Source organism: Etheostoma spectabile, unplaced genomic scaffold (assembly GCF_008692095.1).
Source record: "Etheostoma spectabile isolate EspeVRDwgs_2016 unplaced genomic scaffold, UIUC_Espe_1.0 scaffold00018250, whole genome shotgun sequence".
Classification (NCBI taxonomy): domain Eukaryota; kingdom Metazoa; phylum Chordata; class Actinopteri; order Perciformes; family Percidae; genus Etheostoma; species Etheostoma spectabile.
This window is the reverse complement of record NW_022604179.1, coordinates 847429-862145: the sequence shown is the minus strand read 5'-3', so window position 1 is coordinate 862145 and position 14717 is coordinate 847429. Positions and strand designations below refer to the sequence as shown.

The window sequence follows — 14717 nt, the reverse complement described above, 5'->3', positions numbered from 1 at the left end:
GATATTACAATGAAGTTTGCTTTGGTCAATAATCTGTTAGAAGCATAAAGAAAAGAAAACAGGATAAATCAGTTGTTTCACTGTGTTAATATGTTTTCAGATCAATAAGTCTAACCTCTATTTAATGATATTTAAGTCAAGTAAATGTACTTCTGTATTGGGTTACATTTGTATATATTGTATTTGTATCTGAGATAAAGTGGTCACAAGCAGTGTATTAAGACAAGTATTGAGATTGTGTCTTCTAATTTAACCTGTTTGTGACTCACAGCCAGTGGAATTTACAGGGTGGGACATTATGCTCGTGGTTATTACTCTTAGTCATCCAACCTCGAGTGGCACTCCTTCAGCATCGGCCATTCTCTTTAAATCTTTAGCCCTGCAGTTACAGACTCTGTAAACACGCTCTGAGAACAAAGTGTTTGTTTAGTGGTTGCTATTTAAAGAAAAGTCAAAACAATGTCAAAAACAAGGATGAAAAGTGTGGAAGTAACTAAATACCTTTAGTCTTTGTTATATTTTATAAGGCCAGTAAGATTATTAATACTTTTTTTTAACTCAAGTTTATTTTTACTTAATTTCTGTGCATTTTAAATCATGCTCAGAATACTTTGTTGGCTTTACTTTTCCTTTTTGTAATTGTGGATTTTAGTTCTTTCACTGTCATTTTTGTTTTCAACTACCGGTGGTGATAAATTCTGTATATACAGATGGCAATATCAAAATGTATGTTTATATTTTTAATTTAAAATAAACAGTGATTTTTTAAAACTTAAATGGTGACGCTGTGCAGTGATTGGTTGGTTACATGAAGGCATCACTTCTGTAAATAAATGACCTCCTCAGTGGGGGAAAAGGCAGAGCAATGGAGTAGCATAACAGAGTGATCACTAGTGATTTATGTCGGCGTAGAAGCACATTACTATCCTGCAAGATGAAAGACAACAAATGGTATGAGCATGCGTGAGTGTGTGTCAGAGACAAGGGGGAGCGGGGTGTGGAAATCAGAGGGAACACTAACATTCTCCATCACGTACCCTCCCATACCTTTCCCCACTTGTTTTTACTCTTTAAAAGCTGCTGCGGTGGTGTGTGACAGCCTCACTATCACTTTGCCTTGGCTCAAGGGAATTACCATCCACCTTTCGACACACATGCAAACTGCAGCCAGTGGAACTAAACTAAGATAGTGCAAAAGAGGGATCCGAAGTCCTCAGCAAGTCAACTGTAGGAGACTTGACTGTTACCATTTATCAGTGGACAACGTTTGTTGTAAGATGCTTCTGTATTTTAACATCCTGGTGCTGCTCCTCCTGCAGCCGGCTCTGTCAAGTCCAATGCCGCTGACCAAACCATCCAGAGGATGTCCCACCTGTAAATCAAAGTCCACGCAGAGTCAGCCGGCTGTAGCTCTAAATGCCACCGCTTCGGGCATTGGAGAACCATGCGGGGTCTACGTTCTAAGCTGCGCCCATGGTCTACGTTGTGCACCTTCAGAGGATGAGCCGAGGCCCCTCCGTGCCCTGCTGGAAGGCAGGGGAGTCTGCAGTAATGCCAGCAGCATCAGCCCAACTGAAACTATCCATACTGTAGGTAAGACGAAATTCAGGTTTCAGCTCATGGTGTATGGATTTTCAACACCAACACTCACCTTTTGCTAATTTATTTGTCAATTTTTGACAGGGTGACGTCCTTATATTTCACAGTCAGTCAATCCTGCTATTATGACCATGAGTCTAAATATTGTCAAGAGGAAATGTGAACAGAGAAACATACAATGAGTTTCTTTTTTCCACTTCCTAGATGCTTAGGCCCAGACAAGCTGTTACATTAAAACCAGAGATGTTGTGAAACCAGAGCATGAAAAATGATTTTATGGCTCAGTTGCCAGTTTTCTAATCAAGATAGGTTTTACTAGTGCTATTAGTTAACTAAGAGTGAAGTACAGTACATTACACATACTAAATGTCTGTCTGTATCTGATATTCTAGATCCAGCTCCTTCTGAGGATCCAGATGAGGTAAGTAAAATCCTATCTTAATAATTTAGACAAACCATACATCAATTACACTCAATCAGGCACTCACATGCATCTGTTAAACTCTACTTACAGGCTCCATGTCGGAAACTGCTAACCACACTTATCGAAGGTCTTGATGCCCATTTATTTAAGTCAAATCACGATATCTACATGCCTAATTGTGACAAGCGTGGTTTCTTCAGGAAGAAGCAGGTGAGTTTGCAAAGAAGATGAATTATAGGAAATCATTATAATTATCAAGACTTTTCTATAGACCTGTGGCTGTACTTGTTTGTTCTGTTTGTGCAGTGTTGGTCATCTCGAGGTAAGCGGCGTGGCAAGTGCTGGTGTGTGGATCCGAACGGCATGCCTGTCTGCTCGAACACTAAACAGAAAGGCGGCCTGAGGTGTTAAAGTGTATGAAGCCTGGACTGAAGCAGGAGAGACGGAAGCTTTATTACCGACACAAGATAAAGATGAAGGAACACCAATACAGAGTTTAAAGGAGCTCAACACAGCCTCACATCCCATTCTCCACCAGCCAGAAACAGCACTCCACCAATGAAAAGCTGTTTCCAAATCTGGTGTAACTTTGTCTCTTTGCGCCCTCTACTGAACATATGAGGGCTGTATTGATTAGACATTGCTTTTGTATCTACTTGTATAAGATGTATATTTACACTATATTAAAGTTATAATAAAGGGCATATTATCCAGACTAGTTTCACACTGTAGCATACGTTGTAAAACTGCACCTATAGCTTGAGCTACACAAATTCAAGTTCACTAGCATGGACCACACCACAACCATATGTTAGTTAAAGACTTAATGAACATTATGAATGTGCAGATGAACATTATGAATGTGCAGATAGATGAATTGATGTGGATGTTGTCTGATGGCTGGTCTGGGAGGATGTGTGATGACCGGGTGGAGGAGACTCGGGGTGGGGGTTCTGTCTCAGAAGCAGTTTTTGCCCGAATAGTTTACAGACCCCCCCCCAGACGGTACCTAGAAGAGACATGAGAGAGATGTGCAGCGGGAAGGGAAGAGGGGGAAGATGGATGAAGGAGAGGGAAAGGGAGGGTGGGTCAAGCAATCAGAGACACGAGCCTGGCCACGCAGCACGGTATATGTAGGTTTGTCTGGTGATTAGAGGTGTGGTTTGGGCGTGGCCCTGCTCCCAAACCTTAGTTAACAAATTAACTTCATTTGTTCACATTCATGTTTCAACATTTTAACTCCATTTAATATTTTAAGCCATCAATCAAGATCAAGATCAAAATGATTTGGATCAATGTATCATGTATTGTTATATATTTTACTTTGAAACCCCTGTGATTGTATTATTAATTGCTGTACATGTAATTTAAATATGAGATTCTATTTATGTTAAAATTGCTCATACTTTGAGTAAGTAATTTAACAGTAGTTGCCCTTCAGTGCAGACACCAGAGGTATTATTTGAAAAACCAGAAATTCTAATGCCGAATTAGATGAGGGGCATTATTATTTTTATTTTTTTTGTGTGCATTGATGAAGATAACGTGCCTCTTGAACAATAAGAGAAGGTGTGTGAAGGTTGAAACTGACACTGACAGGCAATGTTGCAAACATGACTTTATGGATGCTTTGTGGATTTTGTGCATTTAAAATACCTTTTGTTATCTTTTTTTTGAATAAAAAGGATTTCTGCTCAAAAAGTAAATCCATCTAATCATTAAAACCAACATCAAGAATGAAGAAGAAGAAGAAGAAGAAGAAGAAGAAGAAGAAGAAGAAGAAGAAGAAGGCAACGGCACAACTTTCAAGACTTCTGATTAAAAGTTGGATACTTTCACCTCTTTCTGCCTCAAAAATCCAATTCAATTTGGCCCACCCAGGAGAGAGAGATATCATGGCTTTCAAATGAGCAGAATTCAAATGACATTCAAATTGAGAATTGGTCAAGGACAAAAAGTGTAGGCCTGCTTATAGATTACTAGGCTAAATGTACGTAAATTATACTTTCCACCACTGAAAATCAGTTAAACATCACATAGGCCTACCTGAGACAGTTAAAGATTATTTCTGCAGTGTTTCATCATACTGACTGTAATGCTGATTTTGTCCCGAGGTTGTCGATGTTTGATCTCATTGTTGTTGCAAAGTCTCTGGACCAGGAGGTGTTAGTTGTAGTCGGCTTATCTCGCCAGCAGCAGGTTGCTGCTGCGGAAACTCCTACAAGGCGGGCTTCAGGCTATTTTACATAGACAGGACATCACAGATGCAAACTCTGCTCACAGACTGAGATGCGTGTGAAAGTGCGATGTCTTCTCCGGGTGCCACCTTCAACCCTCTGAACGCTCTGGCCCACAAAAGCAAGACAAAGAAAAAACACTTTGTGCAGCAGAAAGTGGAGGTTTTCCGAGCCAGTGACCCTGTGTTGAGCGTGCTGATGTGGGGAGTCAATCACTCGGTGGGTATGTGGGCTGCTTATACTGACACTATTATGAGTTTACATGTATATGTGTGTGTAAATATGTTCATTAACTGTTCATCTATTAAACTTGCGCAGATTAATGACCTGAGCCAGGTGCCTGTACCTGTCATGCTTCTTCCAGACGACTTCAGAGCCAGTACCAAGATCAAAGTCAGCAACCACCTCTTCAACAAGTACTGTGCTCCACTCAACTCTGTCCGTCGTATTGTAGGAACCTTCATTTTGCTTCCACAGATTTTAGAGGCTCCTGTGATGTCTTTACGTGCCTGTGCTTATCAGTAATTTCTTTAGAAAACAACAATGCTTTTCTACACTAACAATACCTTTAACCCTGCCACAATAACTACCCAAAAATATTTGTTTTGCTTATAGACGATGATGTGCAGTATGCAATATTGTCATGGTGATGTAAAAGAATGAAACTGTATACCAGGGTTGGAAATGCATTTGAGTGGTTAAGTGGTTGCATAACACCAGAACATCCATAAGTATCATGCAGACAAGACAGAAAATAGCTAAATTGATGAATTCATCAGAAAATGTGGTGGGGCTCACAGAGGATGAGCGCCAGTCATAAAAAGTAGCCTATTAGACAAAGCTTGTTTTAAAATAATAACTCTTTATGACATCTGTGCTATGCACTCTGTCTGCCTCAAGGTTCTGTTTCTATACGGATGGAGTCTAGAGAACTTGAGTGGCTTTCAATAATCTTTTAATCCATCCAGGAATCCAGGTTGTGCAAAGACTTATAAACAGAGGTGGGAAGAACAATAAAATTGTGTTTTCTCAAGTTCAAAAAAGTGCTGTTACCTCGGTGAGATTAACTCAAGTGTTTTTCATGTTGCTTATAATTGAAAATATGGAACTGGAACAGTAGGATGAGAAAGAGAATTCAGTTAAATTGTGTAAACGTAACCAATGACGCAACTGTCAATTTGGATCATTGAAAAACAGCAGACGTGACACCCACGTGCCATTAAACACATGTATATATGGTATTAATTAATAAACATGATTTGCATTTGGTTATTGTCTCACTTGGATTGAATTCAGTTTGTAAGAGTATCAGTATAGAAACTGCTGCAATTAATCATGTTATTCTGTTGATCACAATTTTATGTGCTGAAATAATGTGCTGTGGGAAAAATTATTAGGAAAGGACATTTTGTATTTAATGAAGCACTAGAAGAAGTCCAAGTCAACTACATGTGCTCATTAGATGCTGAGCGAGGCACAAAATATCAAGCTGCATTTTTCTGATTTTATGTATTTGTTCCTCAGAGAGAATCTTCCAGGACAGTTCAAATTCAAAGACTACTGTCCGCAGGTGTTCAGAAACCTGCGAGAGCACTTTGGAATTGAGGACCAAGATTACCAGGTACACCTATAAACTCATCACAAATCAACATTTAATTGTGCCAACAACAAAATTGACAAAAAAACAAGATACCTCCCTTAACAAGATGGAAAAACAGAGACAACGCAGAGTGTCCAAGCTTTTCAGTTTTTTTTCTCTCTCATAAACAGACCCTTTTCTGCATGTATTGAGCTGCTCCCTTCTAAATTTGCATTTATATGTGTCATATTTGCATGTGCCAGGTGGTAGACAGAGTCGTCATCTGCTCTGCTCAGCACACATTTGCTTGGCACACAATTACTATGTGAGGCACACTGTATGTTGTGATAAAAGTTGTATTTCTGCACATCTACAAGTGATGCAGCAAATTCCTTGAAACATAGTGTGCATCAGTGCAAAATGCTTTTCATGTTCCATCATGATAACGCACATATGTCTAATAATTAAAAATGTCCTGTCTGTTTGCATAGTGTTTTGCATTAGAAATTGTGTTTCAGTGTTTGAGTGAAAACCGCTTTAAAACAGGACAGCAAGCCACTTTATACATCTGTTTGAACACCACCCATTCACCCACAAAAAAACAAGTTTCTCATATTCACAAAAGATGAATGCTGGATGTTTCGGATGACACACTACATATCAAACAGACATGGGACTTGGAGCTGAATACAATAAGAGGTGATGATTCTTTGGAGAATATATGTTCTAGATGCCACAAGGGGATTGGAAGTCAACTCTGGAAAGAATTTGACTGGAAGATTAAAATGAGGTTTGCCCCAAAAATATATCTTCAACAAAAAAATAAATAGAACAAATTAGGTTTTTCAGAACACTGTTATACATGACTAAAAGTCACTTTTTATAATAAAGTGGGCACCAGTTATCTTGGTTGGGAACCCTGTATCTTAAAACCAACATTTAATTTCATTTATTATTATTATTATTATTAAATACATACAACAAAATCTATTTTTACTTTGTCTAATCATTCCCCCCATGCAGAATATTTATAGCTATAGATTTAGGTAATTGTATGTGTGCTCTACCCACAGTACAGTGCTGCTCATGAGTATAGGAACCCTTGATTAAGTAATAAAAAAATAGAACAAAATAGAATAGAACAAAAAATCATCTTTTGGAAATTCATCTTAATGCCTTAACTAAAAAATGAGGAAAATCCAATCTTTAAGGACACAAATTTTCTTTGTGAATGAATAATGTAATGTAAATAAATAAATGTTCTTCCTTAAAATACAGGGTGCGTGAGTGCGTGAGTACACACCCCTACGTTAAATTCCCATAGAGTCAGGCAGATTTTTATTGAAGGGTATGTGATGATGTGGGGGGGGGTATTTTAATTCCAAAGGCCAAGGGAACTTTATCAGGATGCATATCATCCTGGATCCATGAAATAACTGGCCTTTAAAATTAAAAATATGCTTGCTTCTATGGGAATTCAAAATAGCCCCCTGTATTTTATGGAAGAACGTTTATTTATTCACGATACATTAGTCATTCACAAAGACAATTGGTGTCCTTAAAGGTTGGATTTTTTATTTTTTTAATTAAGGCAATGAGATCAATTTCCAAAAGATTTTATTCTTCTTTTTAATCAACTTAAGCAGGGGTTCCTATTCTCATAAGCAGCACTGTATATATGGTGTTGTTTCTATATGACGAATGAAGCCCAATCTGCCCGCTATTGTGTATTAAAGGTAACAAAGTAAAACAACAAAACTAAACCAAACAGGACAGCAGTGTAAAGAATGTGAACGGTTTCACTGGGCAGATGCATTTCACAGCTGATGTTGCCACTATTTAGAGATGCCATCTTTTTTCTTATCAACAGGTGTCTCTAGCCCGTAGTCCTCCATTAAAAGACGAGGAGGGACAACGCGTGAAGCTGATGCTGACATCATATGATCGTACTTTGGTAGTGAAAGAAATCCCCAGTGAGGAAGTGGAGGAAGTGCTCAACATCCTCTCTGAGTACCACCAGGTAGGACTAACACAGGGTGGAAAGCTTACTTGTGAAAGGAGGTTTAAGTGTGCTTTTGCAGTGAGCAAAACAAAATCTTAATTAATTGATTTTCTAGTTTGAGATTAACTCCAGTTATTAAAGTCATTGGTCACATACTGTATGTTCTACTCGTCTTGTGTTTTCTGCGTCTTTTGTATACCAGGAGAAAATGGGCTCTTTCTGTGATAACCCTGGTTGCCATGGCAAAGGTTTTACAACATCAAAGCTAAAAGATGTGCATTTGAATTTCAAACAGAGAATTTTTTAATTTAAAAAGAGCAGACTGATGGGAAAGAAGCACTCTCTAAATACATTAACTAAACACAGATTAATATTTGACATTTGACAAAATAAACACAATACTGGAGTTTGCCTATGACCATGGAAAAATGTTTGAAGACAAGCCATAGCTCATAAGAGCCATTATTTGACAAAAACGCTTGTTAGCTTTTTTTCAGAGCCTTAAACTGCATCTCACGGTCATCATCAGGGGATGAAACTTGCTCAGACTAAGCAAACAAATGTTATGTTGACATTACTCACCAATAGATGCTGTTGGCATCCTTGAGGTAAAATATTTTAAATGCATTTTTCTTCCACATAAAACACTTTCAAAGCAGATTAAATCCAGCATTGTTACGTTAACTTGTTAGAAATCCTCTTTTTCTCTGCCCTTCCTGGCGCATTGTTGCATTTCTTGATGCTTTATTGCCTTTTACAGATATGTGGAATGGTATAAAACCACTGGCAGAACTGTGTATGGCATCACTCGCATGCTTGCACAAGAACAGACAAAACGTGGACACGCTTCCTCCAAACATTCCCCCATTGTGCTACTTTTTAATGTATGCACTGCCTCACACCCCTGGGTTGATGCACCCTTTATTTTCTCATCCTTCATTTTCTATTCAATGCTGTTCTCTTCTAGCACATCGTCACCTGCCATGGCAGTACGCTGCTCCCTCAGTTCCTGGCCATGTACAGAGTTAGTGTGGAGAGCGAGGACACCTACCTGTTAGTTACGAGGAACATGTTCAGCCACAGACTGCACATACACAGAAAGTATGACCTCAAGGTAAACCCTGCAGGAGGCGTGTAGCTACTGTAGATGAGGATTTAGAGACAGTAATAAGTATGGACATTTTTATTGTTAATAGGCCTGCAAGTAAGTTAGTAAGTAAGTAAGTAAAATTTATTTGTATAGCACTTTTCTCAGATGAAGATCACAAAGTGCTTCACAACAAAAGGAAACATTTAACAACTCTCATGAATACAACACATCACAAAAAAAAGGTGTGATGTTTTTAGTTTTGCTTAAACTCATGTAGCCATTTTGGAATTCGTGGCTATTGCATGCATTAAGTATGAAGACACTGATTGTCAGGGGCTTGTGATTGTAGCAATTGTTTTCTGAGTATAGTTATATTTTGGCTCAACAGTTACCTATTAGTGACCGTGGGGGTCTTATCTTTCCTCAGGGGTCCCTGGTGTCTCGTCAAGCAAGTTTTAAAGAGAAGGTGAGATCAAATTAAGGTAAAACCTGTATGACAAGCTTTTGTTCAACTGTACTTTCTGCAGACAACTCTGTTGATCATTTCCAATTTACTGTTTAAAAACGTTGAGACCCTTATATGTGAAAAAATTATAGTGAGATGCTGTAAGATCTGTAAGTAAATTAATTATGATTAAATTAAATCTATGACTCATCATTGCAGGATTTTTTGAAAACAACTTAACAAGTGTTCCCACCAGCCTGTCTGCATGTGTGTGGGGCTTATATTCATGCTGATTTCCCTAGTTTGACAATTCTTTCAACAAACCAGATACATTTATTGTTTGAAATGTGTGTCTGAGGGCAGAGTGTGAAATCCCATTTCCTATATTTTATCTGATTGTTATTGTTTGTGACAAATGTGATTTTCAAATCATATTTTCAGAAACGTTTTTGTTGAAAAAAACAACACTTTAACTAGACTTTTAATAACATCAGAAGCCCTCAGTTTGGCCTGACCTCGTTAAAAAGACTGAAAATAAACTGGTTGAACTGATAGAATTTAAATAACCGCAGGGCTGTGAAAACCTTTGATCTTTCCAACTGTCTTATTTCTGAAAACAATATTTGGGATAAAATTATTTGACTTTTATGTCACTGGAAATACTATGATGTGTTTTAATGAGAAAAATGCTAACGAATATTGTGATCTCCAGGCAAAATTTATGGTAGATGACACTCATGTACTAGATCACTCCATATTTCCAGGTGAAGGAGCTGCCCACTTATAAAGATGTAGACTTCAGGAATAACATGCAAAAAGTTCATGTGAGCGACGAGGCGAAGGAGAAGATTATGGAAAAGCTCAACAGAGATATCGAGGTACGAAAACAATGTTCAAGAAGCATGTAGCCATTGTTTTCTCTGACATAATTTATGCATGTGTACATGTACCCTTACTGCAGTTTCTGGTGCGTATGAGGTTCATGGACTACAGCCTGCTGCTTGGTATCCATAATGTGGAGCGGGCTGAGAGGGAGGAGGAGGAGGAAGAGGAGGAGGAGCTGGAGTTGTCACATGAAGAGGAAAAGGAGGATGAAAACAGCATCGCACCTGAAGGTATCGGTGGCTACATGAACTCCTTCAAACCCATGGGTCCTGGCGAGTTTGACCCTTACGTGGATGTGTATGCTATTCAGAGCGCTGTAGGTGAGTCCTGACAACTGAGATAACTCTGGTGAATTTAAGTCGGTAATATGAGCCCTGTGCTGTAATACACCTCATCTCATGCTGGGAGGCAGCAGATAAAATCGTATGTACATATCATTCACCAAATGCTGTAAATCACTCCCATGTAGATGCACCCAGGAGGGAGGTGTATTTTATGGGTCTGATTGACGTACTGACACAGTACGACACCAAGAAGAAAGCTGTTCACGCTGCTAAGGCTGTCAAACACGGGGTGAGAGACCAACGGTTTGGTTGGCATATATGCAGTCTTTACATCTCTATCCAGTGAAACATAAAGGGATGCTTTTATTTTCCCTTCAGTTATCCCTAATCATCTGCATCTGTGTGTGTGTGTGAGTGTGTGTGTGTGTGTGTGTGTGTGGTTGCATGCGTGTGTGTGTGTGCGTGTGTGTTTTTGCAGGCAGGAGCCGAAATCTCAACAGTTCATCCAGAGCAGTACGCTAAACGTTTCCGGGAGTTCATCACTAAGATCTTTGCCTAGTTCAACGATACAATCCAGGATACCATCATCATTTCATACGAGAGGAGTCTCATATGCAATACTAACATATTCTCAAATCAACATCAAGAAGCACTGCAAATTTACTGTTAATTTCTAAATGATCACGTGGTTTTTGAGCATTTACTCTTCATGTCATTCTGCACTGCAAGATGGACATTTATTTTGAATAAAGAACTAGAATTTGCAAACAGCAGGAAAGGTCTTCTTGCCAACTGTTAATGGGGTTTCTTTTGTTTTCACTTCAAGTTTTGGCAATACTCCACCCACGAAGACAGTGGGAGGTGGAGATGATGTGAAAGACATATTTTCTCAACACATTGCACTCAGAAGAAAGATGTATGTTTTGCTCTTAATTATTAATGCATGACTCCTTCTTTTCCCACCAGTGACAACATTTGACAGCACAAGAATAATTTGGGGAAATCTACAGGGTCTCAATTAGGAACAATACAATGATATAAAAGTATTATAAATTATAAAATAAGGATTATTTGCTATAAAAACCTATTTTCACAAAGAATAAACAAAGATGCTAGACTGGCAATTTCATAACAGTTTCACCATTTTGTTTTCCTCATCTGGAAAGGAACGCACATTTCCAATTAACTGTAAATACATGAGTTTAAATAAATCTGCAGATTCAGTAGTGCTGAAGGGCAGCCCTCCTCTTAGCTCAGTGTTTAGAATTTATACTGCTACTATCAGTGCAATGCTTCAATGGAAGCTACATAAACTTGCAACATCTGAAAGGCACCATATCACACAAATTATTAAACTGTAAACTGATCAAAGAGCATTTATGTCAAATGGTGTAGCTTGTATTCAGCCTCATGTTGTATCACTTATTTTACCTTTTAATGATATCAACAACATCATGTACCAACCTGAGTGAAGTATCAAAGGAAAGGTAAAGTGAATGTGAGGTAAAGCAAAATGCGATTCATGGCAGTACATGTGTTTCTCTAAAAAATATTCTTAAAGGTAAAGCATTCATTTTTGTCCATATTAAGTCCCTTTCACGTTCCTCCTGGCACACAATCTTGAATGATAAATAATAGAGATCTGATGCAGAAAAATAAACATTTCATATATTTGAGTTCCTCGTTTCCAGCTACGTCTGTCAAATATGCTGTGCAATATTCATATGTGGAATCCCAGTTAGTTTTTGTCCCAAGCAGTGTCTTGAAACATTGTCTAAGCTGGTGTCAGCTTCTAAACCTACACCTGGCTCCTCGACTCCCTACCATAGACTGTTAATATGAATGAACAAAGCCTCCGGTTTGGCGTAGTGCGGAATGCGGAAGGGCCTTAAACCTCCATTCGTATCTGAATTCCAGCAGGGGGCGACACGTGCGGTTGCAAAGGGAGGTCAGTTTGTGTAGAAGTCTATGAGAAAGTGACCCACTTCTCACTTGATTCATTACCTTATTATATAATTACATATTTTCAACTTGTCTCTTGTCTCTTTCTTCTTCTCTTTATTTTAACTAGTGTCTCAGACCGTTAAACCCATTTATTTAATTGTAATCTTTTCTAACCTTTTCAGTCTGCTCTCTAGGCCTGCCACTCCTCCAAAACTGTGCTTTCTAAAGTTGTAAATGATCTCAGTGCAGCTTTTAATTGGTCAAGGAGCCAAACAGATCTGGCGTCTCTAGCCTGGGTCTCATATTGTTAAAATCTGAGTGTTTTCTATAATAATACATCAATACTTTCTTCTTGAACCTCTGCTTTTCTTTCTTTATTTTTTCCTTTTGACCAAATTATATGCAGTCATGGAATTAAATTCCGCTGCTATGGTAAGGATACTCAGCTGGCTGTGCCTATCAAGGCGGATGATCATTCCCACATTAAATTGTTTGTCTGCTGTGAAAAACTGAATGTCAAGTAATTTCTTGCTCCTAAATTAAGATAAAACTGAGATGCTGGTCATTGACATAGACATCAGTCAAGTCACATCAAGAGACTCTAGACAACTGTGTGTCCAAAGTTGGACAGCCAGAATGTATGGGTTACCTTGGATTTAACCCTCTCTTTGGTCATCACATTAAAGATAACAAGGTGGCCTTTTTCACCTATGAAACACAGCTAAAGTTAGATATTTTCTGTCCATGGCTGATGCAGAGATCCTAGTTCACACCTTTGTATCATCCAGACTGGATCAATGTAACGTTTTGTTGTCAGGTTTCAAGTGGTTTAGAACGCTGCAGCTACACTGAAAACGAAGGGACATGGTGGGTTGTTCAATTTACAAATACGCATTTATTGTACTTTACAGAATTCATTTGTATTTTTCTTTCAAACATATTTTAATCTTGTAGCATTCATTTAATTGTGAGGGGTGTAAAGTCTGCTAGTCTCAATCATGTTGAGAGGAATGTTTTGTTCAAAATGTAAAGCCTGGGAACAGGCTTAACAGATGAGGACAGTTACATTCTTGACATGGACCCCTAGGACTCTCTTCACACTCGTTAGAGGCGATCTGTTAATATGCATTATTTTAACCAAGCTGTTTATCTGCTGGTAAGCAACTTCAGCTAGTTCATGTTAATGCCAATGTTAGCTACCATTCACTAGCCATGCTAACATTATCCATCCAATAGCTTTTAAAACCCATTTGTTAATATTTCACCAATATTGTGCAAAGGTTTATGCAACAGTAAGGAAAGAAATAGGTTCATTGTGTTTTTAGGCAAACTGCTCCTTTATGATCATGTATACCATATTGATATTTCAATGTAGTTCCTGAACATCATAATCTATAAAAGCTCATGAATCTTTACACATTCCCATACTGTCACTTTTATCTCTATATGTGTTTGCCTAGGAAGATCCATGAAACTGAAACCAAAAACGAGTCCATGACATTGACCTAGAAAGAAGTAGGTCAAAGCCAGTTGAAGTATTTAACAATAATTGGTTGGATCCAGACAATGTCACGTTTAAATTGTCAAGTGTTAAGAGATGGCTGGTGGCTCCACCTGTCCAGAAAACAGCTCCTAACATTAGCAGTTTGAAGCATGAACCCTTGTTGCACCAGCATAGAAAACTTGAACAAAAAGTTAACTCAGCAGCCTTTTTTGAAATAAGGTCTGCTATGAGCCCAGACAGAAAACACACAAAACTCTGTACAAAAGAACACAATTTGAGCAGTAGCCTTAGTGTATTGATAATGAATGTTCTATGAATCATTGCAAGGGTAAAAAAAATACAAATGGAGAGAGATGCCTACATCACAGACATGTATACTCAGTAGTCTTTAGATTAACACAAAAATACACACAGTACTGCAGGAGGGTTGCTTTTTATGCCTTTTTTAACTTATTAAATTGGGCAACCTTCCTCTATTTCATGTTGATTTTCATCCACTTACAAATATAATCATAGTCATTCAAAGGCCCAGTTTAATAGATCAGAACCACAGTTTTAATCTACTGAACTATACTCGCTATTAGTCACAGCATGAAAAATATTAGTTAATTAAAAATGAAAATGCCCTGACAGTCCATCAAAATTGTATAATCCTGGAAAACACACATTAGTGTTTGAAATAAAAAAAAAAACTCAAAACAATCTGTTTTCTTATACATTCAAT

At 38.2% G+C, this 14717-nt stretch overlaps 2 protein-coding genes across 3 annotated transcripts; both read left to right on the top strand.

The window, feature by feature from the left end:
* Positions 1 to 1082: 1082 nt before the first annotated feature.
* LOC116679827 (insulin-like growth factor-binding protein 5) lies at positions 1083 to 2802 on the top strand. Its single transcript, XM_032509292.1, has 4 exons — positions 1083 to 1593; positions 1992 to 2020; positions 2114 to 2233; positions 2330 to 2802. The coding sequence occupies exons 1-4, from the start codon at positions 1278 to 1280 to the stop codon at positions 2432 to 2434; spliced, it is 570 nt and encodes a 189-aa protein (XP_032365183.1). The 5' UTR covers positions 1083 to 1277; the 3' UTR covers positions 2435 to 2802.
* Positions 2803 to 4162: 1360 nt separating this feature from the next.
* Positions 4163 to 11771, top strand: LOC116679824 (phosphatidylinositol 5-phosphate 4-kinase type-2 gamma). 2 transcript variants are annotated; one of them, XM_032509288.1, is made up of 10 exons: positions 4163 to 4479; positions 4579 to 4676; positions 5785 to 5881; positions 7710 to 7859; positions 8809 to 8955; positions 9359 to 9397; positions 10141 to 10254; positions 10338 to 10581; positions 10731 to 10834; positions 11024 to 11771. In XM_032509288.1, the coding sequence occupies exons 1-10, from the start codon at positions 4330 to 4332 to the stop codon at positions 11102 to 11104; spliced, it is 1224 nt and encodes a 407-aa protein (XP_032365179.1). In that variant the 5' UTR covers positions 4163 to 4329; the 3' UTR covers positions 11105 to 11771. The 2 variants fall into 2 exon arrangements, with proteins under 2 accessions (XP_032365179.1, XP_032365180.1); XM_032509289.1 differs by having other exon boundaries at positions 4239 to 4483.
* Positions 11772 to 14717: the final 2946 nt, after the last annotated feature.